This window comes from Chanodichthys erythropterus, chromosome 8, assembly GCF_024489055.1.
Source record: "Chanodichthys erythropterus isolate Z2021 chromosome 8, ASM2448905v1, whole genome shotgun sequence".
NCBI classification, from domain to species: Eukaryota; Metazoa; Chordata; class Actinopteri; order Cypriniformes; family Xenocyprididae; genus Chanodichthys; species Chanodichthys erythropterus.
The window spans coordinates 45,666,211-45,693,725 of NC_090228.1; the positions used below are offsets into that span (position 1 = coordinate 45,666,211).

The 27,515-nt window shown below is 38.3% G+C and overlaps 3 protein-coding genes across 7 annotated transcripts; 1 reads left to right on the plus strand and 2 right to left on the minus strand.

Annotated features, from left to right (window-relative positions):
• Window positions 1-66: 66 nt before the first annotated feature.
• Window positions 67-18,143, plus strand: LOC137025064 (polymeric immunoglobulin receptor-like). Of its 5 annotated transcripts, none has more exons than XR_010895829.1 (9): window positions 67-1,015; window positions 3,425-3,550; window positions 3,694-3,803; window positions 8,426-8,509; window positions 9,018-9,115; window positions 10,150-10,455; window positions 11,414-11,549; window positions 16,812-16,869; window positions 17,016-18,143. XR_010895829.1 is itself a non-coding variant. In XM_067393075.1 (7 exons), the coding sequence occupies exons 5-7, from the start codon at window positions 9,085-9,087 to the stop codon at window positions 11,422-11,424; spliced, it is 348 nt and encodes a 115-aa protein (XP_067249176.1). In that variant the 5' UTR covers window positions 68-1,015; window positions 3,425-3,550; window positions 3,694-3,803; window positions 8,426-8,509; window positions 9,018-9,084; the 3' UTR covers window positions 11,425-18,143. The 5 variants fall into 5 exon arrangements, 1 of the variants encoding a protein (XP_067249176.1); XR_010895827.1 differs by having other exon boundaries at window positions 68-1,015; window positions 11,414-16,155; XR_010895828.1 differs by lacking the exon at window positions 16,812-16,869 and having other exon boundaries at window positions 68-1,015; window positions 11,414-16,155.
• Window positions 7,169-8,366, minus strand: LOC137025320 (uncharacterized). The gene is made up of 2 exons (XM_067393320.1): window positions 7,230-8,366; window positions 7,169-7,180 (listed from the first exon to the last, which is right to left on the minus strand). The coding sequence occupies exons 1-2, from the start codon at window positions 8,142-8,144 to the stop codon at window positions 7,169-7,171; spliced, it is 927 nt and encodes a 308-aa protein (XP_067249421.1). The 5' UTR covers window positions 8,145-8,366.
• Window positions 18,144-18,909: 766 nt separating the features above from the next.
• LOC137025321 (junctional adhesion molecule-like) lies at window positions 18,910-27,081 on the minus strand. Its single transcript, XM_067393321.1, has 7 exons — window positions 27,033-27,081; window positions 25,973-26,278; window positions 25,416-25,733; window positions 25,169-25,285; window positions 19,358-19,435; window positions 19,111-19,175; window positions 18,910-19,023 (listed from the first exon to the last, which is right to left on the minus strand). The coding sequence occupies exons 1-7, from the start codon at window positions 27,079-27,081 to the stop codon at window positions 18,910-18,912; spliced, it is 1,047 nt and encodes a 348-aa protein (XP_067249422.1).
• Window positions 27,082-27,515: the final 434 nt, after the last annotated feature.

Here is a 27,515-nt window from a genome sequence, read left to right on the forward strand (position 1 = left end):
TATTTCATAATATACTTATAATATAATATAATGTAATATAATGTTGAGTGTGTCACAACGTTATACTGCCAAGTTTCTGTACTAGTCTTGCACGTCCACTGACGTCCAATAAACCTCCAATCTGGACGTAAATATTGAACTTAATATCTACGTCCAGGGCTGCGTTCCAGTTCAGTTTTTAAATGCCCTTCCCTCGCTAACTTCACTCGGTCTCGTTGACTCGGATGTACGTCATTGCTTACGTTGCACGAGTGCCCACTTCTGGCGGAACCTTGCAATGGGCTGAACTGGAACGTCCTAAGCCCTTGATCACTTGGAATTCGCAATGGAGCTGATTTATTATTTATTTTGTCCCCTTAAAAATAGTTTAATACAGTATTCTATATGTATATATGTGTGTTTTAAATGTTTTAAAAAATAATTAAAATATCATAGAGTTGTTTGTGGTGGAGTAAATTAAACGTGATATGCGGTGATGTCATAATCGTGTTGCATTGTGGGTTATGAAGCTGCCTGAAGTGTACATATGAAGTAGACTCGCTCCCTCGGTCAAAATCGAGGGAGCGAGGGTCTGTCCATAAACTTCCCTCGTCCACTTCGCGAAGTGGAACGCACTTCAAAATGGCGGCAGGGATTCCCCGGAGGGGAAGTGTTTAGGGAAGTTCGCGAGTGCGTGTCTAAAACTGGACTGGAACGCAGCCCGAGAGACGTCGTAATAAGACGTCCGGATACCGCACCGGATTTGCGCGTCGTGTAGACGTACAGATATGGTCCCGACCGACCGACGCAGACTTGATCTGCACGTCGAGCGGACGTCTCATGTTTGTTGGGTACAGCTTGTAAGCTGGGAGTTTTCTGAAAGCTCCCACATGTACCACGTTGCCTCTGTACCACCTGACCGCTGTGGAGGCGTTAATAGTGGTGCCATGGAAACACATCATTCCCAGTCCAAGGATGTGAACAGCTCCGAATATAACGCCACGTGTTGTCATCTCGAGATTCCGGTAAATACGAGGTGACGTAAACGCAGCATTAAGCCTCTTGTTTTCCATGTTACTTTGTTGTGTATTGATGTTGTAACCTGCTGTTGGTGAGTTTCATGTTTCTAGCCAAGCCAAAGTCATGTTGACGGTCATGTTATGTTCACTTTGTGTAAATAAACATGAGGTAATTAACTCACCTTAAGAAGACTTAAATGTTACAGTGTGCACCTTGATCTTTGATGCATAAAGTTCATAAAAAGATCAGAAACACACGTGAATTAACCTCACTGGTTACGCAGCATGTTTGAGCAAGTTGCAAAGGCAGTAAACTGCCAAATTCACGTGATTTCAGTAAACGAGGCTTCGTTACGTGACGTCATAAGTGTTTCGAAATGTCATTGGTTCACCACTGGAGGATGTGTCTTTTGCAGTTTGATACATGCTCAGAACTAGAGTTGTGACGTTTGCGAACGAACCGATTCTTTTGAACGGCTCATAAACATGAACGATGGGAGCCGAGTCGCGGCTGGAGGGGAGCCGTTCTTTCTGTCGTTCTTTTTTCCTATGCGTGTTTCACACAGATGCACACAAATGAGCTCCTCCGCGAGACAGAACAGTTATAGGGGGAGGGGCGCACCCAGCGCAGGCCAACCCTTTATAGCGTGATGATATTAGTTATTAGTTGTGCACGCATCCTTCACGTGAGTACTCCAGTGGAAAAAAACCCTGCGTTCCTCTGTCATTGGGTAGGAGCGGAGCCATGACGTGTGCACGCTGCCGTCACATGCTTTGTATTTATTTACATTGCATTTTGTGTTCATTTAAAACTTGTTCTTTTAAAAACATTAAAAATGTTCTTTTGTGATACTGTTCTTGTATTGAAATTTTTCACTAAAAGCTGTTTTGCACAGACATTCATTGCAGCCCACTTTGTTATTGTTCATTGACTTGAAGGGGCTGATGTCCTATTTGCAAAGTTTACAGTAGTAATAGTATGTAGTATGTAGACATTTCCATTTTATTTATTCTAATTTTATCTACTTTAAATATTTTTTTTTTTCTATCAAAATGTTCTTGTGTGATAACAATGTTCTTGTGTGGAAGTGTTTGTAGTAAAAGCTGTTTTGCACAGAAATTCATTGCAGCCGGCTTTGTTTTTGATGTTTATTTGTGAGTAGGTATTGTATGAATAACATAAGTCAATGTAGCTTTACACACACACACACACACACACACACACACACACACACACACTTTGTACTAAAGGTAAATCTAAAATAGTGATGTCACTGTCTAAGCAGAGGGATTTGTGCAACCCTATGGAATATAGTCCACACATGACAAATGAGGTAATAATCAATATTTCAGAATAATTCAAACTCAGATATTGGTGTGTGATATCCGAGTTTTAATTATTTGACTACAAATCTCACCTCATCATTCCTCCCAGTGATTATTTCCAGGATAAACTGAGATGCCCCCAAGCTGGCTTCTTAAAACTGACTAAATATTTAAAAAGAGCCAAAAGAGCCGTTCTTTTGAACGGCTCTTTGAAAGGAACGGATCGCGAAGATCCGGATCCCCTCAAAGAGCCATAAATCCCATCACTACTCAGAACCACCTGCATCTCAACACTTTTACTTTGTTTACATATCTATTTATACAATAGAATATGCAAATGTAGTCTCACATGGGCAGAAGGGACTCTATTGCAGATTCCCAAGAGGACGTTTAACTGACATGTAATGCAACCACACACAGTTCGTTTTGTTCCTCGTCATGTTTGGGGCGTGGAAAAAATCTAAAGTCGATGTCCCTTCAATAACAGACCGGCGTGCATCTAATAAATAACTAATTCGAGATCGTTGTACAAGTCTACTGCAAAAATGGAGCCGCTAACTTCACATACTTTTGAAAATCCAGTGTTAGTCTTGATAAGCGTTCGTTGTCACAGTTGTAAACATGACAGCGTTCTTCTTCTATGGGGGTTTGGTGTCATGGCATTTGTTTCCAGGCGGACCGTTAAAGAAAGCGACACATACGTCTCCTGGACATCCTGTAGAATTTAACCAACCAGATGACGACTTCAAATATTCTGCAGTGTTTCCAGTTAAGTGTGCCATATGCATCAGACGTTCAGCCAACGGTCCGTGGGGAACTTGACATCTGAGGCTAAGACTAATGTGAATGGAACATTCATCGCCATAACCATTCTTAATTATTCCAGTTTGTATAATAACAAAATATTTATGAATACTCAAACACATACGTAAACTCCTCCATCGCAGAGCCGTTTAAAAACTCATCCGAAGGCTTTGCTGATTCTGCTCCATCAATAGTTCTGACCTTGTGAGGTGGTACACAATGACAGTTGTGATTTTCATCTCCACCTCCTGCAAATTGATGTATCGATGCTCCCTCATTCCCTATTTTATTCACAGTGCCCATTGAACTGAAGATGTTCGCTCCCTTTGGAATGGAATCTCACTTAAGACGGTGAAATACCCTTGGAAAGTCCACTTGGCAGTTTACCTAAGTGACGTAAAAGCTGGAGAAAATAATTTATTGTGAGTGTGTAATATCTTCTATAATGATTGAACTGAATCACACTAGATAACTGCACTGGTGGTTTATTAACATTATTGTTAGAACAGAGCATCCATACGCCATAGCGGTTCTCTGACACTTCTTCTCTGGCTCACTGTAACAGCACCCACGTGATCCCGAAGGACAACAGCACCTCCTGTGGCACGGAGCGCAACAACTACAACATCAGGATACCACATCCCTCCCCCCTTAAGAGAAAAAATTACTCCAGAGGTAAGTCACATACGTTCCTCCCCACTACTCACACATGTACAGTAAAGGTGTCATTGCACTTAATACTTTAAACCTAGAGAAACAAACAAAACAAAAAAAACAAATCAACAAGAACTGTTTTAGCCATTCTGATCACTTATTGAACAGTTAACACAGACATCTCTTATAACTCTCACATGTTTCTCTTTTTTTTTTTTTTTTTCAACCAAAAAAAAAAACTAACTAGGAAGGTGGGTAGACTACCATCCTTCCAGTGAGTCACAGAGCTCATTCTTGCTCTGACTTGAGGGATCTCACTACTATGTCACAAAGTCTTTCAGGTAAGTAGTTGTCTGTTTTGTGCGTTCGGACCTGCGCAGTACAGGTAGCGGATCAGCTCCTCTCTGTTTCTTTTCACCAACTGAAGGGTGTGCTTGAACTGTCTCTGAAGCACTCACTTCCTCTCTGACGGAAGTGGGGACATTTGAGTCTGCAGGCAGGGCCTCCAATGCTGTCCCTGAGACTGGAAAACTGGTAGGCTCCTCCGTCCAATCTGACATGCGCGTCTCGCTGCCCCCAATGGTATGCCGTTTTCTCATTTGATCGACATGACGCCTAATGACTCGGCCATCTCCTGTCTGAACTGTATAGGATACAGGTCCGGTGTTATCAACAACGACCGCTGGTATCCAACGAGGTCCATGACTGTAGTTGCGAGTGTACACCTCATCCCCAGGAGAAAAACTCCTCCACTTACTGTGAGTGTCATGTTGACCCTTCTGCTTGAGTTGTTTCTGACGTATCTTTGACTTCACATCAGGCAGCAGAAGATCCAGTGTTGAGCGCAACCTTCTGGACATAAGCATTTCAGCGGGTGACAATCCAGTTGTGGTCTGTGGTGTGATTCTGTAATTGAACAGAAATCTAGCTAACCTGGTGTCTATGGTGTCCCCCGTTATCTTCTTCATTCCTTGCTTGAACGACTGTACAGCTCTTTCCGCTAGACCGTTCGACGCCGGATGGAATGGTGCGGATGTTATGTGCTGTATGCCATTCTGTTTTAGGAATGCCTGAAACTCTTGGCTTGTGAAACAAGTTCCATTGTCCGATACTAGGGTCTGGGGCAAACCATGTATGCTAAAGCACTGTCTGAGCTTTTCAATGGTAACTTGACTTGTAGCTGTATTTCCTGGGTACACATCAATCCATTTGGAGTGTGCATCTACAATGACAAGGAACATTTTTCCTAGAAAAGGGCCAGCGTAATCCACATGCAGTCTGCTCCACGGTGACTCTGGCCACTCCCATGGATGTAGCGGGGCTCCAGCTGGAGAATTCCTGTTTTCCTGACATGTAGAGCAGGACATCACTTCCTTTTCAATTTCGGAGTCCATTCCTGACCACCAGACATATGAACGAGCTAAGCCCTTCATTCTAGATATTCCTGGATGTGTGTGGTGTAACTGTTTTAAAATGGCTTTCCTACACCTCTGTGGAACGACCACCCTGGCTCCCCAGAGCACGCACCCATCCTTTACACTCAACTCCAGTTTTCTCTGACTGTAGGGCTTGTACTTTGCATCCACCTCCCGTGGCCATCCCTTCAAGCACCAGACTAGCACTTGGGAGAGTGTTTCATCCTTAGCTATCCACTGTCTCAGCTGCTTTGTTGTGATTGGTGGATCCTCCAGGACATCCAACATGAGAACCTGGTCTTCCACGTCCTCTTCCTCTATTTGTGGCAGTGGCAACCTGCTCAGCGCGTCTGCATTGGCATGTTCTTGCCCAGGTTTATAGATGATCTTGTACTCATAAGCTCTGAGTAGTGTTGCCCACCTCTGCACTCTCGGTGACCCCATCTGTGGCACTGGCTTTTTTTCGTGAAACAGGGATATCAGTGGTTTGTGGTCAGTACTAATGGTGAACGTTCGACCGTAGATGTATTTGTGAAACCTTTTGATTCCGAAAATGATCGCTAACCCCTCCTTATCGAGCTGTGAGTACCGCTTCTCGGCTGGTGTTAGTGTGCGTGACATGAACCCCAAAGGCTTTTCACTACCATCTTCCATGACGTGTGACAATACCGCACCTAATCCATAAGGCGAGGCATCACAGGCGAGCACTAGGTCCTTGTCCGCTGAGTAATGACCCAGGACCTTAGCTGACTTCAGTAACTGTTTTGAGTTCTGAAAAGCTTCTTCCTGCTCAGGGTTCCACGTCCACTGAACATCTTTTCTCAACAGTTTGTGTAGTGGCGCTAAGCGTGTAGCTAAGCTAGGTAGAAACTTATTATAGTAGTTCAAGAGACCTAAGTAGGCCTTTAATTCAGTCACGGTGGTTGGCGATGGAGCTTCCTCTATGGCTCTCACTTTGCTCTGCACAGGATGCAAGCCTTCAGCATTAACCACATGCCCGAGGTATTCCACCTCTTTTTTTTAGAAACACACATTTGCTTCTGTGGAGACGCAGGCCAGCGTCCTTCAGACGTCTGAGGACCTCCTCTAGGGTCCTCAGATGTTCAGCTTCGTCTCTTCCTATCAGAATAATGTCATCTAAATACACAGCTACTCTTGGAAGGCCTTGTAACAGATTTTCCATTGTTCGCTGGAAAATGGCAGGAGCTGAAGAAACTCCAAAAGGTAACCTATTATAGGTGAACAGGCCTCGGTGTGTGTTTATTGTGAGGTATTTCTTTGAAGCCTCAACCATCACAATCTGTTGGTAAGCATGGCTTAAATCAAGCTTGGAGAACTGTTTCCCTCCTGACAGTGCATTAAACAGATCTTCAACACGAGGAATGGGGTATTGCTCGAGTGAGGAGGCACGGTTAACCGTTAGTTTATAATCTCCACATATTCTGACTGACCCATTTGGCTTCAGAACAGGAACAATAGGCGCGGCCCATTCGGCGTACTTGACAGGAGCTATAATGTCCTCTTTCAGCAGACGATCTAACTCCTCTTCTACTTTAGCTCTCATGGCATAAGGAACTGATCGGGGCCTATAAAATTTAGGCTGTGCGTCAGTTTCCACCCGAATGGTTGCTGTCATGCCTTTTAACATGCCTAACTCCTGCTTGAACACATCCTCATTTCTCATGAGTACTTCTGGGAGACTCTGTGCCTCTGTTCTCACATTTTTTATTTCCTCCCACCTCAGCTTCAGGGCTTCCAACCATCCTCTTCCCAACAAACTAGGTCCAGTGCCTTCCACCACCACTAGGGGCAATGTCTTTACTTGCTGCTCGTAGTGAACTTCCACTTTTGCTACCCCCACTACTTTGATTTTCTCCCCGGTGTATGACTTAAGTGAAAGTTTAGTTTGTTTTAGTTTCGGACGTTGCTTCTCGCTCCACAGCTCCTTAAATTTCCTCTCATTCATTATGCTTACGCTACACCCTGTGTCAATCTCAAAATTCACTGTTTTTTCATTCACTTCCAACGTCACCTCAAACGGTTTTATCCGCTGAATTGAAGTCTCCGTTTCCATGCAGTTTAATGTGAAAGCATCCTCTTCAGATCTATCACCATCCTGCTTTTCCCATTCTACATTATGTGATTGATGTGGACGTGAACACCGCTCTGCCCTGTATGTTTTCTCTGCTCGGTATGCTTTCTTTTCACTGGGGTATGCGCTTTCTTTCTTTTTATTTCGGCAAGCCTTAGCTATGTGTCCTATTTTCCCGCAACAGTGACACTTTGCCTCTTTAAATTTACACTCGGCTGCTCTATGCTGCTTCCCATGACATCGGTAGCATTCTCTTCCTGCCTTTTTCCATTCACCCTCTTTTTTCCGTGCCCCCTCTGTCTTCATGCTGTTACACGCTAACGGTGTTTTATGGAGGTCTTGAACATTTTTACTAGCAGCTTCCGCCGCTACTGCAATTTTGAACGCTTTTTCAAAAGTCAAATCTGTTTCGGACAGCAAGCGTCTTTGGATCCTGTCATCATTAATACCGCATACCAATCGGTCTCTCAACATCTGTTCCAATGTAGTACCATAGTTGCAATCATGCGCTAACTGTCTCAATTCTGCTACGTATGTACTGACGGTCTCCATTGGCTGGCGGGTGCGCGAGTCGAATTTGTATCGCTGTACTATTTCGCTCGGTTTTGGGTTGAAGTGCTCTTTCATTAAAGTTTTCACTTGACCATATGTTTTCGAGCTGGGTTTATCTGGACTCACCAAGTTCCTTATGAGCTTGTAGGTGGCTGGTCCCACCACGCTGATGAGGATAGCTCTTTGCTTCTCTCCATCATCAATCCCGTTAGCTTCAAAAAACTGCTCTAGTATCTCACAATACTCTTCCCACGTCTGCTCCTTCAAGTCAAAAGCCGACAGAGTACCTATCATCGTTGTCATCTTTGCGTTTTTTTCTGTGAATCCTCCGATCCAATGCTAACGTTAGCTTTTCGCTCTCTCACCATCAGCTCACTGAACACATTCAGTATCCTCCACCTTTTAGATCGACACTTCTCTCCTCCTTCCAGTATCCTCGTCGCCAATATGTAATATCTTCTATAATGATTGAACCGAATCACACTAGATAACTGCACTGGTGGTTTATTAACATTATTGTTAGAACAGAGCATCCATACGCCATAGCGGTTCTCTGACACTTCTTCTCTGGCTCACTGTAACAGCACCCACGTGATCCCGAAGGACAACAGCACCTCCTGTGGCACGGAGCGGAACAACTACAACATCAGGATACCACAGAGTGTAATGTATGTTTTTGCTTTAATGATATATAATCTGATTATGCCTTTTTTAATCAGTTTGCATCAGTGTGAATCGCTGAATGACCTAACATGTAACACATAAATGCATGAAAATTAATTTGTGGATCCACAGTACACTAACAATATCTGTACAGGTTTATATAATTAGTTTTCAAGATATGTGGTCTCTGAAATTCTTATATAGATCATTAATAGTAGCGGCTGAAGTGTTCATGTAGTACTACTCCTTTATGCCTCTTGCTACATTTGCCACAAATATGAACTAATCCAGATGAGGAAGTTGCTACCACAAACTTCAGAGTATTACTGGCATAATAGTGACTGTACGATTCACTTCTTGAATCTAGATTTTAGCCTTCTGTATGACAGTTTCTGTGCAGTCAATTATACAAGTAGTGTTTGAAAAAAAGCCTTTAAAATCCTTTGTATACTTGTACAAAACATTTAGCCAAAATTTCACTGTTTTGCTGACTTGACTGTGTGACTTTCAAAGAGTTTCATCAGTGTCATCAGGATTTGGTCTACAAAACCTTGCATGCAGCCTCAGGGACACAACCAGGATGAAGCTGATGCTCTGGCTCTTGAAATCAGGCAGGTTCTGGTGTTTTTAGTGTATGTGTGAGGCATATTTGTAATGAGGTGTGCATGTAATGTATGACTTTCAAATTCTGGTAAGAGGGAGAGTGGATGAGGTTGGGAGTTATGAGGAGGTTACCGTGGTTGACTGAGGGGTCGAAGCCACCAATGCTGGGAATGTTGTAGGAGGTAAAGGAGTTACTGGTGGGCAAAGGGGTGCTGAGCCTCGTGTGCACAGGCATGGTGCTCAGCTGACTCTGTCACTCTCAAAACATTGGACGGGACGATTAAAATACTGGAATTGTATTTTCCCTTTCCTACCAGCGTCGCTTTTGCAGAGGTTTCTCCTTTCCAAAAGATACTTCTGTTTGTGAGCTTTCCATTTGGAGCGTAATATTTTCCATGGCTTCTGGAAGCCCTTCTCCCTCATATCTGCTTTGAGGTCTTAATAAATTGTGCCATTTCTTTGTTGTTTATAATCCAGTATTATCATAATTATTTTCTCTTTTATGAGTTTAAGAAAGAACTCTGTCTTGTCTTCCACCCAAACTTACCGCACCATCTTTAAAGGTGCCCTAGAATTAAAATTTGAATTTACCTCGGCATAGGTGAATAACAAGAGTTCAGTACATGGAAATGACATACAGTGAGTCTCAAACACCATTGTTTCCTCCTTCTTATAATAGTGAAGTATTGCATACAGAAACTGAATGTGATGAGATTTGAGCAACATTGTCTTTCTATGTTCATTTAAAATTGCTAAGGTTTGAATAAAGGCCTTCACAACATTTTCAAAATCAAGTTAATTCACATGAACATAACTTACATTGCATTAAACTACAAGTTTCTGATCAAAAATCCTTCAGAGATTAAGTTGTTGATATTAAATGTCCAGTTCGTTCAAAGAAGAGAATTACTGTGAGATCTAATAAACACAATAAAGTGCTGCTCATGAACACAAACCTGAAGCTCTTCTCAGCTTTTTCCTGATTATTATATATTCCAGTAAAGCCCATTTGTAAGTTTTTGACAAGCTCTCTTGTTTTCAGACTGTATTCTTTCAAATGAGCGGCAGACAATAGAAATAACAGGATACACAGGTGGATCAGTGGTGCTGCCCTGCTCCTGCGCTCATCCTCAGTCTACAGCCATCACATTCACATGGCAGTTTCAACATAATCAAGAACGATGGATTCCAGTATTTGAGGATGAGAAGTTCAGCGGCAGACGTGTGCTGTTTAATGAAAATACTCCACAAAATCTGTCTCTTCTCATTTCTGATCTCAGACAGGAAGATGAAGGGTACTACGAGTGTAAGACTGAACAACAGACATACTTTTATTTAATAGTGAAGGGTAAGTGATGCTTCTTCTAGAAATATGAATTGCTCTTGTTAGACATGATTGACAGCTCAGGAATAGACATTCAATTGTTCTTTTTACAAAATTATTATTTGAAAATGAAAAAAAAAATAAACTAAGAAATTTGGAGAACCAGTGACAGACTTTAAATTGTACATTCATTGACCTTTGAGTTTCACTTGTTCTTACTTCAATGTGGCTCATTCATGGCTTTTTTCTTGTATAAATTTGTGGATCCACAGTACACTAACAATATCTGTACAGGTTTATATAATTAGTTTTCAAGATATGTGGTCTCTGAAATTCTTATATAGATCATTAATAGTAGTGGCTGAAGTGTTCATGTAGTACTACTCCTTTATGCCTCTTACTACATTTGCCACAAATATGAACTATGCTGCACCAGTTTGTTTTTATTGCCATTTTTGGAGCTTGTGGCGACTACAGAGACCGCATTTTTTACAGTGTGTTCAGGGGACAGGCAGCTAGCGGATAGTGAGGAGATGTTTGCTGTATGTGACAAAAAATGTTTTGGCCTAAAAACATGTGATATCGCTTAGAGCACCTTTAAGTATTTTGGCTTCAAAACAAAATATTCCTAATTTTACACCCCAGACTTTATGTAGGCCTACATTGAAAATAAGCCCTGCGCATGAAATGTGGGAAAATAAGATATCAACTCACAAGCATGTTTTATTAACCATTCTTTGAAACATGAGGGTATTTTATTAGGCTAATTTGTCCCTGTGTTTTAATTTCATTGTTTTAGTTCAATCGTGGCTACCTTTTAGTCTACTTATTCATTTTTCAAATCATGAGAATGAATTAATACAATGTTCTCACATTTTAACTTATACAAAGGATTGATTTAATAAAAAGTGATCAACAATTTCTTCTTCATTGTTATTGTGTGGGTGTTTTATTTATTTATTTATTTTTGTTTTTCTCTCAGTTGTCTTGTAGGTGGCAGAAGAGATGAGAAACACCTGATCCAAATTAGGAGGTGGAAATATAAGTGATCCCATACATTGATGGAGTGTGTCTCATTTCAAAGGCCGCATCCAATGGAGGTCGCATTTGTTAGCCACGTATGTCTCATTTAAGAAAAGAAACAATTAGATTGCAAAGTAAGAAGGAAATGACAGTATTTCACACCTCAAAAAGAATAACAGTCAATTTTATCACGGTTACTTTTCTTAAATAAAACATCCTCGATAAAGTATGCAGCCTACACTCAAAAAATGATACGTTGGATTTACTTAATTTATGTCAACAGGTTCCACGTAACTTGGTTATGTTGCATTTAATTAACATTTATTTCAGTTAACTTAAATTTATTACATAAGTTTAACTCAATGCCATTTAGTTGAATCAGGTTAACATTCTTAATTTTGTCCAAAACCATTAAGATTAATTAACATGTAATCTAACTTCTGTTTGATATTAATTTTAAGTAATCCAGTTTAATTGATTAGTTTATTTAGTGGATTTTCACAACTTTTACAACCAATCAATCACAGAAAGCATTCGCTCACTGCCGACACAACATTCAAACGGCTGCATGCGTTTAATATTGTTAGAAACCATTGATGCTTTTGGGAAACATAGCCCAGAACAATGCTTAACAGCAGACAGAACAACATATGTTTGAGTTATTTCAAAACAAACAAAATTAAATGGTAGCCTACATAGGTTTTGCAATTACATTTATTTAAATTGAACATCAAAAGTTCATATTGATGTTCTGTTCTGTAACTACGCTATCAGAATACAAAGTTTGCATTTTATGGGTGCAACAGCCTGTCACTGGCAGTCCCTTATGAAACTGAACCATTACTACAGTGACCATAGTTCAGATAAGCCTATAGTATTTGTAGATTTCCATGGTTACCACAACAAATAAACATTTTAGCCATGTGTAAACAAAAATATAATCTAAAAAATTGCAATTAAGGCATATTGAAGGTTAAAATACCTTTCAAATATAATGTTAAGTGGGTACCATTACCCATTTTACTCATAGTAATTCAATAATTTAAGGACTTAAATTATTAATAATTTAAGGACTTAAATTATTAATAATTTAATAACTTAAATTCAGATTAGACGTATCGTATCGGTATCGATATTGGCGATTTTGGACTTGAAACTATTGGTATCGTATCGAAAACAAAATAATTGGTATCACCCATCCCTATAGTTAGGTGTTGTTAGGAGCCAGAAGATGTTTTTATTCCATCTATGACATACCCAAAATGTTTTTTAATATTTAATAATATTTTTATTATTAAACCAACTTTAATTGTTGTTAGCTGGTCCTCAACACAAAAACTATTAACATAAAAGGAACTTTTAAATACCAACACAATAGAAAGTAAACATAAAAAGTCTCTCCATTTTCTCATGTTGCTAAAAACTGCTTAAAATAACACTTGATTTCAACATTTACCCTCCCAGATCAGCCCATTTGCAAAGCATGATGGGAAGTGAAAGTCCTGTTTGATTGAGTCGTGTTTGAGTTTACTTGATTGAAACATGTTATTGGTTCACTTTCAAATTAAAATTTACTGATAATTTACTCACCCCCATGTCATCCAAGATGTCCATGTCCTTCTCCCTTCAGTCGGAAAGAAATTTAAGGTTTTTGATGAAAACATTCTAGGATTTTTCTCCATATAGTGGACTTCAAACACAGACCCTTATTCCTCGTCTGGGATCATGTAGAACACTTTGAAGCTGCACTGAAACTGTATTTTCATCAAAAACCATAATTTCTTTTCGACTGAAGAAAGAAAGACATGAACATCCTGGATGACATAGGGGTGAGTAAATTATCAGGAAAATTTGAACTAAAAAAAAAAGTGAACTAATCCTTTAAGTCAAAAAGTAATCGTTTCAAGTCCATTTAACACAAAGCAATTAAATTTGAACCAGAAACCTAATACAATGGTGTTGAATTAAAATAAGTTGCATCAAAAAAATGAAAAAAAAAATTTTTTGAGTGTAAATGCTGGGACGCAGCAAGCTCCAGCAATCTACAGCTGGCCTCTTGTTAACTTGCACAAAAGTGATTTTTCGTCATTTTGGATTTTTCAGATTGCATGAAATTGTATCATATTCTGTAAAACCCCTAAAATTATGTAATAAACTTCAGTCATTATTAAAGTAAGTAATATATAAGAATTTGACATGACAGTATTAAAGGTTAGTTATTTTAGTTATTTTATGTATATGTGGTGGGGAGGTGTGAAAAAGATAAGTGACTTGATTAAAAGAACAAAATTAGTCATTTTTATTAAATAATTTTCCATTTATAATAAATAGTCTATTATTATTATTACTTTTATTATAATATAATTTTTCCCCCTTTGGACAGTAACTTTGTTTCTGTCAATAATAACATATTAGTAATAATACAAACCCGATTCCAAAAAAGTTGGGACACTGTACAAATTGTGAATAAAAACAGAATGCAATGATGTGGAAGTTTCAAATTTTAATATTTTATTCAGAATACAACATAGATGACACATCACATGTTTAAAATGAGAAAATGTATCATTTTAAGGGAAAAATAAGTTGATTTTAAATTTCATAGCATCAACACATCTCAAAAAAGTTGGGACAAGGCCATGTTTACCACTGTGTGGCATCCCCTCTTCTTTTTATAACAGTCTGCAAATGTCTGGGGACTGAGGAGACAAGTTGCTCATGTAGCCCAGGGCCAAATTGATCAACTACAGATCCAAGAAAATAACAAATAAAACTATTAGTTTATTAAATAAATTGTTTAATTTCTTTGAAATACAATAATATTTAAATTATATTAATTGGAATGTAATTAAAACATACTGCACAAAAACTTACCCAATGAAATAATGAAATTTCACTGCAGACGTAGATCAACCAATTAGCTTGATTCAGTGATGGTAGCTCCGCCCACCAGTTAGACTGAGACGGAGGCGATTTGGTTGAACTGAGTTCCTGCCATAGACTGTAAAAAAATATGGACGTAGTGTCCGTGACGTCACCCATAGAGTTCTGAACAGCAGTTTTGATGCGTAAATGAGGCCGCGGCCATCTTAGCTGCACGTGACCGCACGTCACTCCTGGATAACTGAAAATGGGCAAAGAGGCGGGACGAAGATGGAGCCCATGCGACTTGTTGCTGAAACCACGCCCGCCCTAGCTATCTATCTTAGATACTATCTATAACAATATCATTAGAAAGTACTAAAGGTTTACTGTCAATCTACGGTGATTTTTTTACGATAACGTTATAGATGCTCCAACACCAATAGGCTGGCTAATTTGTGTGGGGTGTGCAAATAACACAAATCAAATGGGATTTCATACCTTTATAATGAAATAGAGATCGCGAGATGAATCCAATCCGTGGCACTTGGGTAAAATATATATATATATATATATATGTACCAGATGTATATATCTCAAATGTTCTCTCAAACTAATGAGCACGTATCCAAAGTTTTTCAAAATAGTGCAGCAGTTTTAGTTATAATATCCAAGCAGTGCTGTCGGAGTTGTATATCCTCCTGGTATTGTCATTGTAGTAAGTCTCAGGAACAAAACTTTTAGCCAATGCCACGACGATCCAACAACGTGTGTTCCGCATGCGAGCACATGTACACAGACTGACATCTGTCTCGAGTATGCAGCAAGCCATATATTGTATAAAATAATCCAGAAAAAAGGCACAAATACGGTTGAGATGCCAAATTCAGTGGCTGAAATTAGCTGCTGAGGTAACATGACGGCTCACAGACAGCAGCGCAATCTACCTGTCACTCAAGTGACCACGCCCTTAATTATGCAGAACTTTAAGGCTTAATATAATTTAAACAGATGAGCTGAAGGGCAAAATTTGCAGTATAGACCAAAACCACAATATGAACCAGACTGTAAACATGTTTTTTTCTGCTGTAAACTTGGCTAATTTAACACGATGGTCAATGAGATTCTGCTCACTTCTGCAGCCTGTCCCTAGCGGCCAGTCGATGAATTGCAGTTTAAGTTACTTCCGTATTGGCTTCACGAGAGACTGGGGGAGGTTGCCGCTTGGTTCCTGCAGAGAAACCTAGAAAACAAAAGAATATCGAGAAAATATTAGTTAAAATGAGATCTGAGTTGTTAAAGAAAAGATTATGGATGTAATTTGATGTTTGGAGTGAGATTTACACTCTTAACGCTGAGATTTGAAACTTTGAGATCGGATTGATCAACATAACAGCTGCGTCACTCGGAGGAACACAACATAACCGAGTGTTTACCAGGGAATTGGTGAGTGCAGTAATCAAATACAGTTGTGTTATTTGAACTAATTTACTGTATAATATGAGGTAATGAATGTATTTTGTTTTGTAAAGTTTAATGATTTATGTTTGTGATAATGTTTATGATGTTAACAACTGATTGTATGCCCTGATAAGTTGTTAAGTGAACGATACGGACTCAATTCATTTTGAGCTTATGATTTAATGTGAGTGAATTAAGTCTGCTGTCCGGCTATGTGCAGGCCGGGATTTTTTTTTTTTGTGCTATAAAGGACTGTGTTCGAGTTATCGAATCGCTGACGCAGGACTGCTTTTTCACAGAGAGGGGGGAAAAAAACAGATGGCGGGCCACCCAAAGAGCGGAACGGATTGAAATTTCTTGGATTCGCATCGGAAACTGGTTGGATTTATATTTTTTGAGTTTTTTTGCACGCACTGCACTTCAAACTGAGCGGACCAGAACGTTTAATTGTTGTTTACTGACCGAACTGAGCGCCAAAAAACAGTTCAAAAGAGACGTTGTTTATTGGTTCTTACGGTTTCATAGAGACTGGAGTTCACTGACATCATATGGACATTTATAATTGTATTTGTTCATACGACATGCTTTGACGATGTTTGAGATTTGAGTGAATTTATTTTATTGCTTTTTGAGTGTGGTATTTACCTGGTAACGTCAGTGCCACAGAAAAAAAAAACCGTTGAGCTGTTCAAAAGGGCAGTTAATTTGATGTAACCTGCAAGAAAAAAAAACTTACAAATTAGGAATATTCAAATAACAATTAAGTAATTGTGTGAGAAGACACAAACATAAAATTCTGGTGAAATAAGAAAGAAAATCAGTCTCCAAGAAGGAAATTTCTAAACATTTATTTCAATATATTTTGTATTTTCTGAGATTTATACATTTTCTTTTCTTTTTTTTTTCCTAAATGTTCTGCTGTTGAAGGATTTAATTGTTCAAGATTTGAATATTGATATCAAGTATTGTTTAGTTGCATTTGGTACATTTTATCTCTCCCTCAACGTAAATCTATAAATTCCTTCTTTCCAAAGTTCTAGTGTGTGTGTTTCTGCCTCCTGCGAAACCTAAATCTTCTGAGGGCCCAGTGAGGTAAACTTATTACTGTATCACACAAGTGTTACACTCAAGTTTAGGAATAGGAATGTTGTCCCAATCTTGTCTAATACAGGCTTCTAGTTGCTCAACTGTCTTAGGTCTTCTTTGTCGCATCTTCCTCTTTATGATGTTTTCTATAGGTGAAAGATCTGGACTGCAGGCTGGCCATTTCAGTACCCGGATCCTTCTTCTACGCAGCCATGATGTTGTAATTGATGCAGTATGTGGTCTGGCATTGTCATGTTGGAAAATGCAAGGTCTTCCCTGAAAAAGACGACGTCTGGATGGGAGCATATGTTGTTCTAGAACTTGGATATACCTTTCAGCATTGATTGTGCCTTTCCAGATGTGTAAGCTGCCCATGCCACACGCACTCATGCAACCCCATACCATCAGAGATGCAGGCTTCTGAACTGAGCGCTGATAACAACTTGGGTTGTCCTTGTCCTCTTTAGTCCGGATGACATGGAGTCCCAGTTTTCCAAAAAGAACTTCAAATTTTGATTTGTCTGACCACAGAACAGTTTTCCACTTTGCCACAGTCCATTTTAAATGAGCCTTGGCCCAGAGAAAATGTCTGTGCTTCTGGATCATGTTTAGATATGGCTTCTTTTTTGACTTATAGAGTTTTAGCCAGCAACGGTGAATGGCACGGTGGATTGTGTTCACCGACAATGTTTTCTGGAAGTATTCCTGAGCCCATGTTGTGATTTCCATTACAGTATCATTCCTGTATGTGATGCAGTGCCGTCTAAGGGCCCGAAGATCACAGGCATCCAGTATGGTTTTCCGGCCTTGACCCTTACGCACAGAGATTGTTCCAGATTCTCTGAATCTTTGGATGATATTATGCACTGTAGATGATGATAACAATCTTTCTCTGAGAAACTCTGATATTGCTCCACTATTTTTCGCTGCAGCATTGGGGAAATTGGTGATCCTCTGCCCATCTTGACCTCTGAGAGGCTCTTTTTATACCCAATCATGTTGCCAATTGACCTAATAAGTTGCGAATTGGTCCTCCAGTTTGTATATGTACATTTGTATATGTATATGTACATTTAACTTTTCCAGCCTCTTATTGCTACCTGTCCCAACTTTTTGGAATGTGTAGCTCTCATGAAATCCAAAATGATCCAATATTTGGCATGACATTTCAAAATGTCTCACTTTCAACATTTGATATGTTATCTATATTCTATTGTGAATAAAATATAAGTTTATGAGATTTGTAAATTATTGCATTCCTTTTTTCACAATTTGTACAGTGTCCCAACTTTTTTGGAATCGGGTTTGTATCATACTAATAATACATTTAAGAGTACAACTAAAAAATGAAAACAAAAACAAACAATGAGGCTAAATTGGTAAACAAGTCACTTATTCATCTTATGAAAGAGTGAAATGAATTAATGGAAAAGTAAAAAAGAAAATTGGATGTAGGGGATATGGTTCTATCCATTGGTTATTGATCGGATGGAGGTGGATCTGGATTGCAGTCGATTGTAATAAAAAAAGAGGGGTTTATGAGGACAAAATGACTCAAGAATTTCTTACCAGATAGAAGTCTATTGTTTTCATTAGAAGACAAAGTTAAGAAATTTTGAATTTACATTTTAGAAATAAGCTCAAAAAAAGTTTTAAAATATGAAACATATGGATGAATTGTTCACTATGAGATCAATAATAATTTCATGGCAAATTTAAACATCAAATATGTCAACTGCTAAATCCGACACTATGGTTTGTGAGAATTGAGTCACACTATGAGATCATTTGGTGAAAGCTCATGCACACGGTGTGACTCATTTCTTGTTCCTCTATTAGTGCTCAGCTTTCTGAAACTAGAAACATGCATCTCCTTAATTGTCTAGTCCTGCTTTAAAATACAATCATTCTGAAAATCATTCTCCAAACAATGAACAGGTTTTCTTCTTAAACTGAAGTTACACAAAACCCTCAATAAAATGTATGTGGTTGTTTCAATCTCTTTCAAATGCTCACCATTAAATTGACTATATTCTTTCTTGACGTTTAGCGTTTAACTTTGATTGGGGCGTACTCAGTGTGCTCTGCTGGGTCACTCTCTATGTGAGCTGGTGTGGCTGCAGTTTTAACATGAATTACAGCAGAATACGTCACGTCATCCTGGAGAAAGAGAAAAAGATGGGGTGATTGCTGGCACAGTATTCAATAAGTTATGAAACCATTGTGCAATAGTGAGTTTGTGCTGACCTGATTGTCTTGTTCTCTATTTAGTTCTTCTTCATCCCTGGTCACCTTTTTCACATTTCTGCTTCCTACAACATAAAACATTTTAGCCAGAATGTTTTAATGTCATCAGAGAAATTCATCTAAATGTTGGTTTTCAATAGTCGTTGGTTTTGTACCCGTTATTCTATAGTGTTTCGAGAGTATACAGCTGCATTAGCTGGTGATTTACGAGTATATCTGTGAAAAACGTGTGATTGTGTTCACGTACCTCTGCATCTCCAGTAGATTAATGCCAGTAATGCCAGTAATAGCACTGAGAGAATCACCCCCAACAAAATGAAAACATCTGTTGAGAAAACATAAATACATGACAAATGCATTCTTGTTTTCAAATTTAGTATAAATATTCAACAATTTGATATAATAAAAGCTGCACACACAATTAAATGTACACTATTTAACTGCTGGTTAGAAACAAAACTGCACGCACGCAGTTGAACTTTGTGTAAATTGCATTGCGTAAGAACGTTGTGGTTGTATTTTGGCTCTGCGTGACTGTTCAAATTAAAATGATCCTTTACATCAGATCATGCTTGACAATGAACTCTGTTAAGAGAGCTACATATTGCAATTTGTCTGTTCAATAAAATACCTAACTTTACTTGTTGAGTAATAAAAACAGCATCACCTCATTGCTTTTATAACATTTCAAATCCGAAAAGCCAAGCCCATGTTGATTCTCATTCTATTACAAGCTCTGTCACATTCTCTTTTTGCCAGCAGACTCTTCTGTTCTATTCCTCTGAGGTTAGAGATTTAGGGCCCTATAATACACCCTGCGCAATGCGACGCAAGGCGCAGCGCAAGTGTGTTTGCTAGTTTGCGTCCGGCGCCGTTCGCGTTTTCCCGTTCAGCGCCACGTCCTTAAATTACTAAATGCATTTGCGCCAGTTAGTGCGCCCATGGGCGTGCTGGTCTAAAAAAGAGGTGTGTTCAGGCGCATTGCTATTTTAAGGAGCTGAAAATAGACTGCGCCATAGACCAACTCAAACCTGGTCTAAAGTCTAAAGTCAATGGCGCAATATTTTTTTGTTAGAGCGCGTTGGTAGAAACTGCGCCTCTGGCCGCGTCCACAGTGCGCGTTGACTGCTTATTACACACAGGGATGCACATCACACAAACATGCCAAATGTTAAAAACAAAAGTATTACAGTGTAAAAGAATATTATTGTGTAGGCTACATAAATATAAAAATGTAATGATGAATAGTCATTGCGTGTATTAGAATTAGGCTACCTATTTTCAATTCAGCTTATTACTACTTATAATGATGAACGAAATTGGCTAATTAATTGAACAATCGTGCCAATACACACACATATATATTAACTGACTCATCGCGCGGAGCTATTTGAAAGCCTGCATTTGCAAGCCCGCTTTAACTTCGCGCACGAGAAGATCGGTTTCTTTGCTTGAAAAGCGTTCAGCTTTTCCGCCAACAAATTCCGCCATGTAAATAGCAATCCGCCATGGCGCGAGCGCATCTCGCTCTTAAAGGGAATGGGAGATGACACTCTGATTGGTTTATTGAACGTTACGCCCATTACTCATTAAGAGAATAGGGACAACCCATTTCAAAAATGTGCCCTGGCGGACGGACCGTTTTTCCGTAGTTAAAATAGCAAAAGTGGATTTGGACACGCCCTGAGTGCACCTGCGCCGTGCGCTTTACACTTTGCGTTTAGATCGTTAAAATAGGGCCCTTAGTGTGCTCCATGTCAAACTTTCTCCCTGGTAGTGATAACTAACCAATGCCACTACCGTACATGTGTCAAACTACATATAAAGTGAGCATTTCTTTACAAAGACAGCTATAAATGTGTTTTTATAAGTTGGTCATTTATAAACTTGATAGTGTTGAAAGTTTGTTAAAGGGTCATGAAACCCCCCTGTTTTACCCTGGTCGTTCACACCTCAAAGCTCATTTTAAAAGTTAAAATGGGCATGTAAAGCTCTGGAAAAGTGGGAGTGTAGAGGGGAGAAGAGGTGTACAACATTCTCATATATACGTAAATAAATAAATAAAAGCCTTGTGTTATCCATTACTGCACACAAATTAGGTAAGCTTTGTGTTTTACATGATCTGCCGTGTGCACATTTTACAAGACGGCAAACTTGGTGAAAAAAGCCAGTAAACGGGTTTGATTTGGGTATGCTACAGCCTATCTCTGTGCAATAACTAAAATAATGTTTATCATATTTTCTGGCTAGTTTACTTTAGTTTTTTTATAATACACCATACTTTAACCCAAACTGAATAATTAAAAACAAGTTTAAATGGGTAAATCTTCTATAATTATTTTTGATTCTTAATTTTCTTTTCTGTCATACTCAAATTCTTGTTAAAACACATTAGACATAATTATTCTGTGCATTTTGAACATATTTTGTGTGAAATCATATTTATTTTGTTCATCAAAAGTGTGCTTTCACTTTAATTGAGCGTCAGCAGAGCAGCAAAAATAGACTCTGCACCGAAACCCTCGCTTCACTGCTGCTCACGTGACACTCCTGCTGCCTGTGTGAATGCATCTGTTGGTTAACATGCATGCCGAAAAAAATATGTACTGCTTACGCTTGCAGTGTGAAACAGGCGTTTAACTGCAATACATTGACTGGCCGCTAGGGACAGGCTCCAAAAGAGAGCAGAATCTCATTGACCCCCATGTTAAAATGCCCAACTTTACAGCAGAAAAAAAACAATTACAGCTGGTACAAAATGTGAATTTGGTCTATACAGCTAATTTTGCCCTTCATGACAACTCTAAAGGTGATGATACACGTGGCAACTTTTTGAGCAATGTTGCCGTCAGAGAGGAGCAAATCTATTATCAACCCAATAAATACTTTATTATAAACACTTGTTAGGAACTTTATTTCAACTTTTCAAATATTTGCTTCATTTTTATTAAAAATAAATGCCTTTCCGATCTGATTTGTGATAGGAAAAGGGAGAAGAGCGAGTTCAGCAAAAGGCGGATTTGAACCTGCGTTGATCGCATCAAAAGCTACATTCATGTGCCATACGCCCTTCAGCCTACAGTCTACTACAGACGTTAAACAGATCTCGACTTTTTAGTATTTAACTGAAAACATTCAATGGCTTAATCACAGCTTACACGCATTACATTGGACAGTTGTTGGTATTTTAAGCAATATATGAGGTAAATTCCCTGTTTTGGGTTGACACATGACAACTTACTAGTGTAAAAAGATATAAGTTCACACTCCTTTTCTCCACTCCTCTGCCGCTGAGAGGCCGCCATCTTGTTTGAATTGTTTCTGAAATCTCAGAACCGGTCACGTGATCAGCTGCTAACATTCTGATTGGAGGATCTCAAAAAAATTAGCCACGACCGATTTAACGTATCCAGACATATATTTGTTGCTCATTCTCAATGGGAAAGTGCCCAAGCAACATTGCCCGGCAACATTGTTCAAAAAGTTGCCCCATGTATCATCACCTTGAGGGGGGTGATTTTTCTTTTTTTTATAACTCATACTTTTAAATATATGAAGCCTGCATAATTAAGGGCGTGGTCACTTGAGTGACAGGCGCAATTACCACTGCTGTCTGAGCCATCATGTCACCTCAGCTAATTCCAGCCGCTGAATTTGGCATCTCTGCTGTGTTTGTGTTTTTTTCGGGATTATTTTATGCAATTATAAAATTATAATATACACAATTATAAAATAATATGGTTTGCTGCGTTAATAGTTGAGACTCAAGATTTGCATCTGTGTACATGTGCACGCATGTGGAAGATAAACAGAACACGTGTTGTTGGATCGTGGCATTGGCTAAAAGTTTTGTTCACCAGATTTACTACAATGACAATGGTGGGAGGATATAAAATGGATATTATAACTAAAACTGCTGCATTTTGAAAAATTATACTTTGGACACAGGCTCATTTGTTTGTGAGATATATACGATCATATACAGTTTTACAACATAAACGCTGCTCAGGTTGCATAATTTCTTGGAAAACGATGATGGAGAGCAGATCATTCAGAAGAAATGTGATGCAAACAATGGATAATATATCAATATTTCATGGATTTAATGGTATTGTGGACAAAAAGTACTATTTTCAATGGACACTCGTGGACATTTTACAGATTGGATTCATCTCGCGATCACCATTTCATTACAAAGGTATGAAGTCTCGTTTTGATTTTGCATATTATTCTTAGACAAATTACAATAGGTTGTTTGCAATCACGTGGTTCTGGTGACGCGCGAAATTCCGGTGGAGGGCAAGCAGTGAAAATTAGAATGGAAGAGATGGGGAAAAGTCCTTTCTTTGCTGGTTTAGAAAGGTATAAACAGAAAATCACAACATATGTTGGACGCGATCCTTAAGTTATGAAGAGGAGCAACTTTTCTGCTGAATTAAAAGACTTTCCTCCCATCGAGGAGGCAGATATAGAGGATGTGAAGCTGCCGTCACGCCACGTTCAGTTCTAGTCTGGGTTTGTTTATATCGTGCTGCCTTTCTACTAGTGAAGTTAGGGCAATATTTAGATTTTCTGTCGTGACTGTGAAAAATGTCACCATTGTAGGTCATTTATGCTGAATCGGGAATTGTAATAGGAACTCACGATATCGTTCGTGGAAAAAAATGGACGGTAATACAATTTTCGCCTTGGTTGAGAAGGTGAGGGAAGACGACTAGCAAATGTAATAATGTCACTAAATAAACCCACTGCCTTTCACTAAAAATAATCACATACTTTGCTGAGTTTTGTATTTGGTTTTTGTGTAATAATTAACATTATGTTTTAGAGTATGATCACTCGGCTTGTGAATGATTATAACTTGCACACAGCCACTTCAAAACTGTTCACGAGCTTCTATGGGTTTGATTTTGGTTGTCATTGGCTGAAATAAATACAAACAAAAATACAGCATGACTGTGTCCTGAACGTGACCCTCCGATTCTCCTCACTGGTCATATGGGAAAGTGAATATTTACAAAAACAACATTAAAACTAGTTACATTTACATGCTTCCAACAAATAAATGGATCGACTTCTGTCAGCTTGTTAAACATTTATTTTATTTTCTACCATACGATGGTTGACGCAGCAGTGCATGACACTGTTCTCATGGTAACCAGATCAACATTGTGAACAGAAAACTACAAAACTGAAGTGAAAATACCAAATTATAATTAAATAGGATAAAATATCTTCTCCTCCCTGCAAACGATAACATGAAGAATGTGAATATTTAACCAAGTCAAAAAGGTAAGCAGGTATCCATATTCATTTAAGTATCAGCAGACGTAAAACGCTATAAAAGGTGACAACTTTTAAAGTTAAAAAACGTAATAAGTTATGTAAACGATATAAACACCTTCTGGGTTCTTGATTTTATCGATTTGAGCATCCATAAATGACGCAAAACATGCAAATTTTGAGTTTTTGATAGGATTCCTATATAGAAACATCACTCCCTGCCCTCCAGACTCATTCGCGCTGCTGCTGTGACGTCATGTGCAAACAACCTATTACTGGTGCTGGAGCATCTATATTGTAAAAAAGACATCGTAGATTGACCTTTAGAACTTTCTAATGATATAACTTATCTTTATAAATAAATTTTAGATATTATCTAAGATGGATAGATAGCTCTTTTGCCTGTTAACATGATCGAGCTAGGCGGGCGTGGTTTCAGTAATCAGGCATCTCAGTTCCAACCATGTCCCGCCTCTTTGCCCATTTTCAGTTATCCGGGAGTGACGCCCTGCCAAGATGGCAACAGCCTCATTTTCGCTTTAAAAAATGCTCTTCAGAAATCCATCCAGACAGTTATAAAATATAAACACTTATAACAGGCTTACCATAGTGAATCAGGGTAAGACAGAAACACTTTTTGTAAGGGTTGATGATGTATTGACCCATTATTTAAATTTAGCAAATTTATTTAAAAAAAAGTTACATAAGGAACTTTTAAAAATGATGAAAGATAATGATAAAATATTATAATTGTAGTATAATGAAAATGACTTACTTTGAGATGTGTCGTGTGGTTGTTGAGGTGGTTCAAGTTCTTGTGTTTGGTGTGAAGGTTGAAGTGTTGATAAACTGATGGATGTTTGGATGTGTGGTTTCTCTGTCCTGAGAGTAACTGTCAATGATAATATAACAATGCAAACAGCATGTCATCCTACAAGTTTACCTCATTCCTCTACATATTTAGATTCTTCATAAAATCAGTAGTAATGATGATCAAAGTAACATCAACAGAACAAAACTACCTTCAACATAAAGTCTGTAGGAGACTTTTTGAGACGAGACAGAACAATAATAGTCTCCTTTGTCCTCTGCGGTCAGTGCTGATATGTGTAGAGAGAGATTTCCTGGAGATGTTTGATTCAACAGTTTGACTCTGTTCTTGTGCCTCTCAGTCTTTTCATTTGGGTAAATTTCCTTATAAGCTTTTTCTACATAATACATCCATTGTATCTGTTCAGGTTTAGCCAGTAGTTCAGAGCATGAGCAGGGCAGAACCACAGACTCTCCTGCATATCCAGTCACCGCAATCACTGCCTTTGTGTTCTTAACCAAATCACAGCCTAAAAAATATTAATACAAGAAAAAAAGCCATGAATGAGCCACATTGTAGTGAGAACAAGTGAAACTCAAATGTCAATGAATGTACAATTTAAAGTCTGTCACTGGTTCTCCAAATTTCTTAGTTTATTTTTTTCATTTTCAAATAAATTTTGTAAAAAGAACAATTGAATGTCTATTCCTGAGCTGTCAATCATGTCTAACAAGAGCGATTCACATTTCCAGAAGAAGCATCACTTACCCTTCACTGTTAAATGAATGTTTGTATATTGTTTAGTCTCACATCTATAGAACCCTTGATCTTCCTTTCTGAGATCAGAAATGAGAAGAGACAGATTTTGTGGAGATCTTTCATTAAACAGCACACGTCTGCCGCTGTACTTCTCATCCTCAAATACTTGAATCCATTGTTGTCCACTGTGTTGAAACTGCCATGTGAATGTGATGGCTGTAGACTGAGGATGAGCGCAGGAGCAGGGCAGCACCACTGATCCACCTGTGTATCCTGTTATTTCTATTGTCTGCCGCTCATTTGAAAGAATACAGCCTGCAAACAAGAGAGCTTGTCAAAAACTTACAAATGAGCTTTACTGGAATATATAATAATCAGGAAAAAGCTGAGAAGAGCTTCAGGTTTGTGTTCATGAGCAGCACTTTATTGTGTTTATTAGATCTCACAGTAATTCTCTTCTTTGAACGAACTGGACATTTAATATCAACAACTTAATCTCTGAAGGATTTTTGATCAGAAACTTGTAGTTTAATGCAATGTAAGTTATGTTCATGTAAATTAACTTGATTTTGAAAATGTTGTGAGGGCCTTTATTCAAACCTTAGTGACTTTAAATGAACATAGAAAGACAATGTTGTTTTATTTATTTTTCTTTCATTGGACCCACTTTATATTAAGTGGCCTAACTATAAGTACATTGTACTTATTTTTTTAATTTATTTTTTTGATTTAAGTACATAGTAGTTAAGGCCACTTAATATAAAGTGGGACTCTTTCATTTGTGTAGACAAATACAATATTTATTTCATTCTTAAGGGATTCAAAGACAATTTCAGTTTGAATATCTCTGCAATTGACAAATTAATTCAATGTTCTGCACATGTGAATAGACACAGTCCTATCTTAGGAAAATTACAAAACAAAAATTTCTTAAAAGATGCTTTTTTTTTTTTTTTTAGATATGTTTTAATTTTTAAACTGATGTTTTAAATAACTACGACTACATCACACTGATCTCACACCAGCTCCTCATAAATTAAAATATAAATCAATAAAAGTCTGAACTTACCAGAACTAAATTGAATCATAAAGAAGAAAAGATATAAATGGTCCCTCATGTCTGGTTCTCACTCACTAATGGCACGACTCTGTTTTGTGTGGGCTGTCTTTTTTTCTTTTCTTTTTTTTCCTGTTCCTGTTAGCTCTTACTTTTCTGAAACTTCAACTTCCTGTTTCATGATACATCTCTGTATTTTTTCATATTTAACCAAATAATCAAACAGAATAATAATGGTGGTGTGGGGTCAAATATTCTTTAAATAAATCATCAAATGAGTCAATAAAAAAATATAAGTTTTTAAAAGATTTAAAAGTTTAGACTGCTTTGTTTATATACTGCATGGCTTATTTATTTGTAGTTATAGTTCATGGTTGGCCTCATGTCTAAAACTAAAACAAGCCACAGTTATTTCTCCAGGTTCTCATGAAAATGCTTCTGACTTGCCCCTATATTTTTTATTTTATTTATTATGCTCTGTTTTATGAGCTCATC

Excerpts from the sequence above, each read along its gene's own strand:
- LOC137025064 (XM_067393075.1), top strand. The coding sequence starts at position 9,085 with ATGAAGCTGATGCTCTGGCTCTTGAAATCAG. Across the intron at positions 9,116-10,149 it reads GCTCTGGCTCTTGAAATCAG|ACTGTATTCTTTCAAATGAG; the intron begins GCAGGTTCTGGT and ends TCTTGTTTTCAG.
- LOC137025321 (XM_067393321.1), bottom strand. The coding sequence starts at position 27,081 with ATGAGGGACCATTTATATCTTTTCTTCTTTATGATTCAATTTAGTTCT. Across the intron at positions 25,734-25,972 it reads CATTCATTTAACAGTGAAGG|GCTGTGATTTGGTTAAGAAC; the intron begins GTAAGTGATGCT and ends AATATTTTTTAG. Across the intron at positions 19,436-25,168 it reads ACCACACGACACATCTCAAA|ATGTTTTCATTTTGTTGGGG; the intron begins GTAAGTCATTTT and ends TTTTCTCAACAG.
- LOC137025320 (XM_067393320.1), bottom strand. The coding sequence starts at position 8,144 with ATGACAACGATGATAGGTACTCTGTCGGCTTTTGACTTGAAGGAGCAG.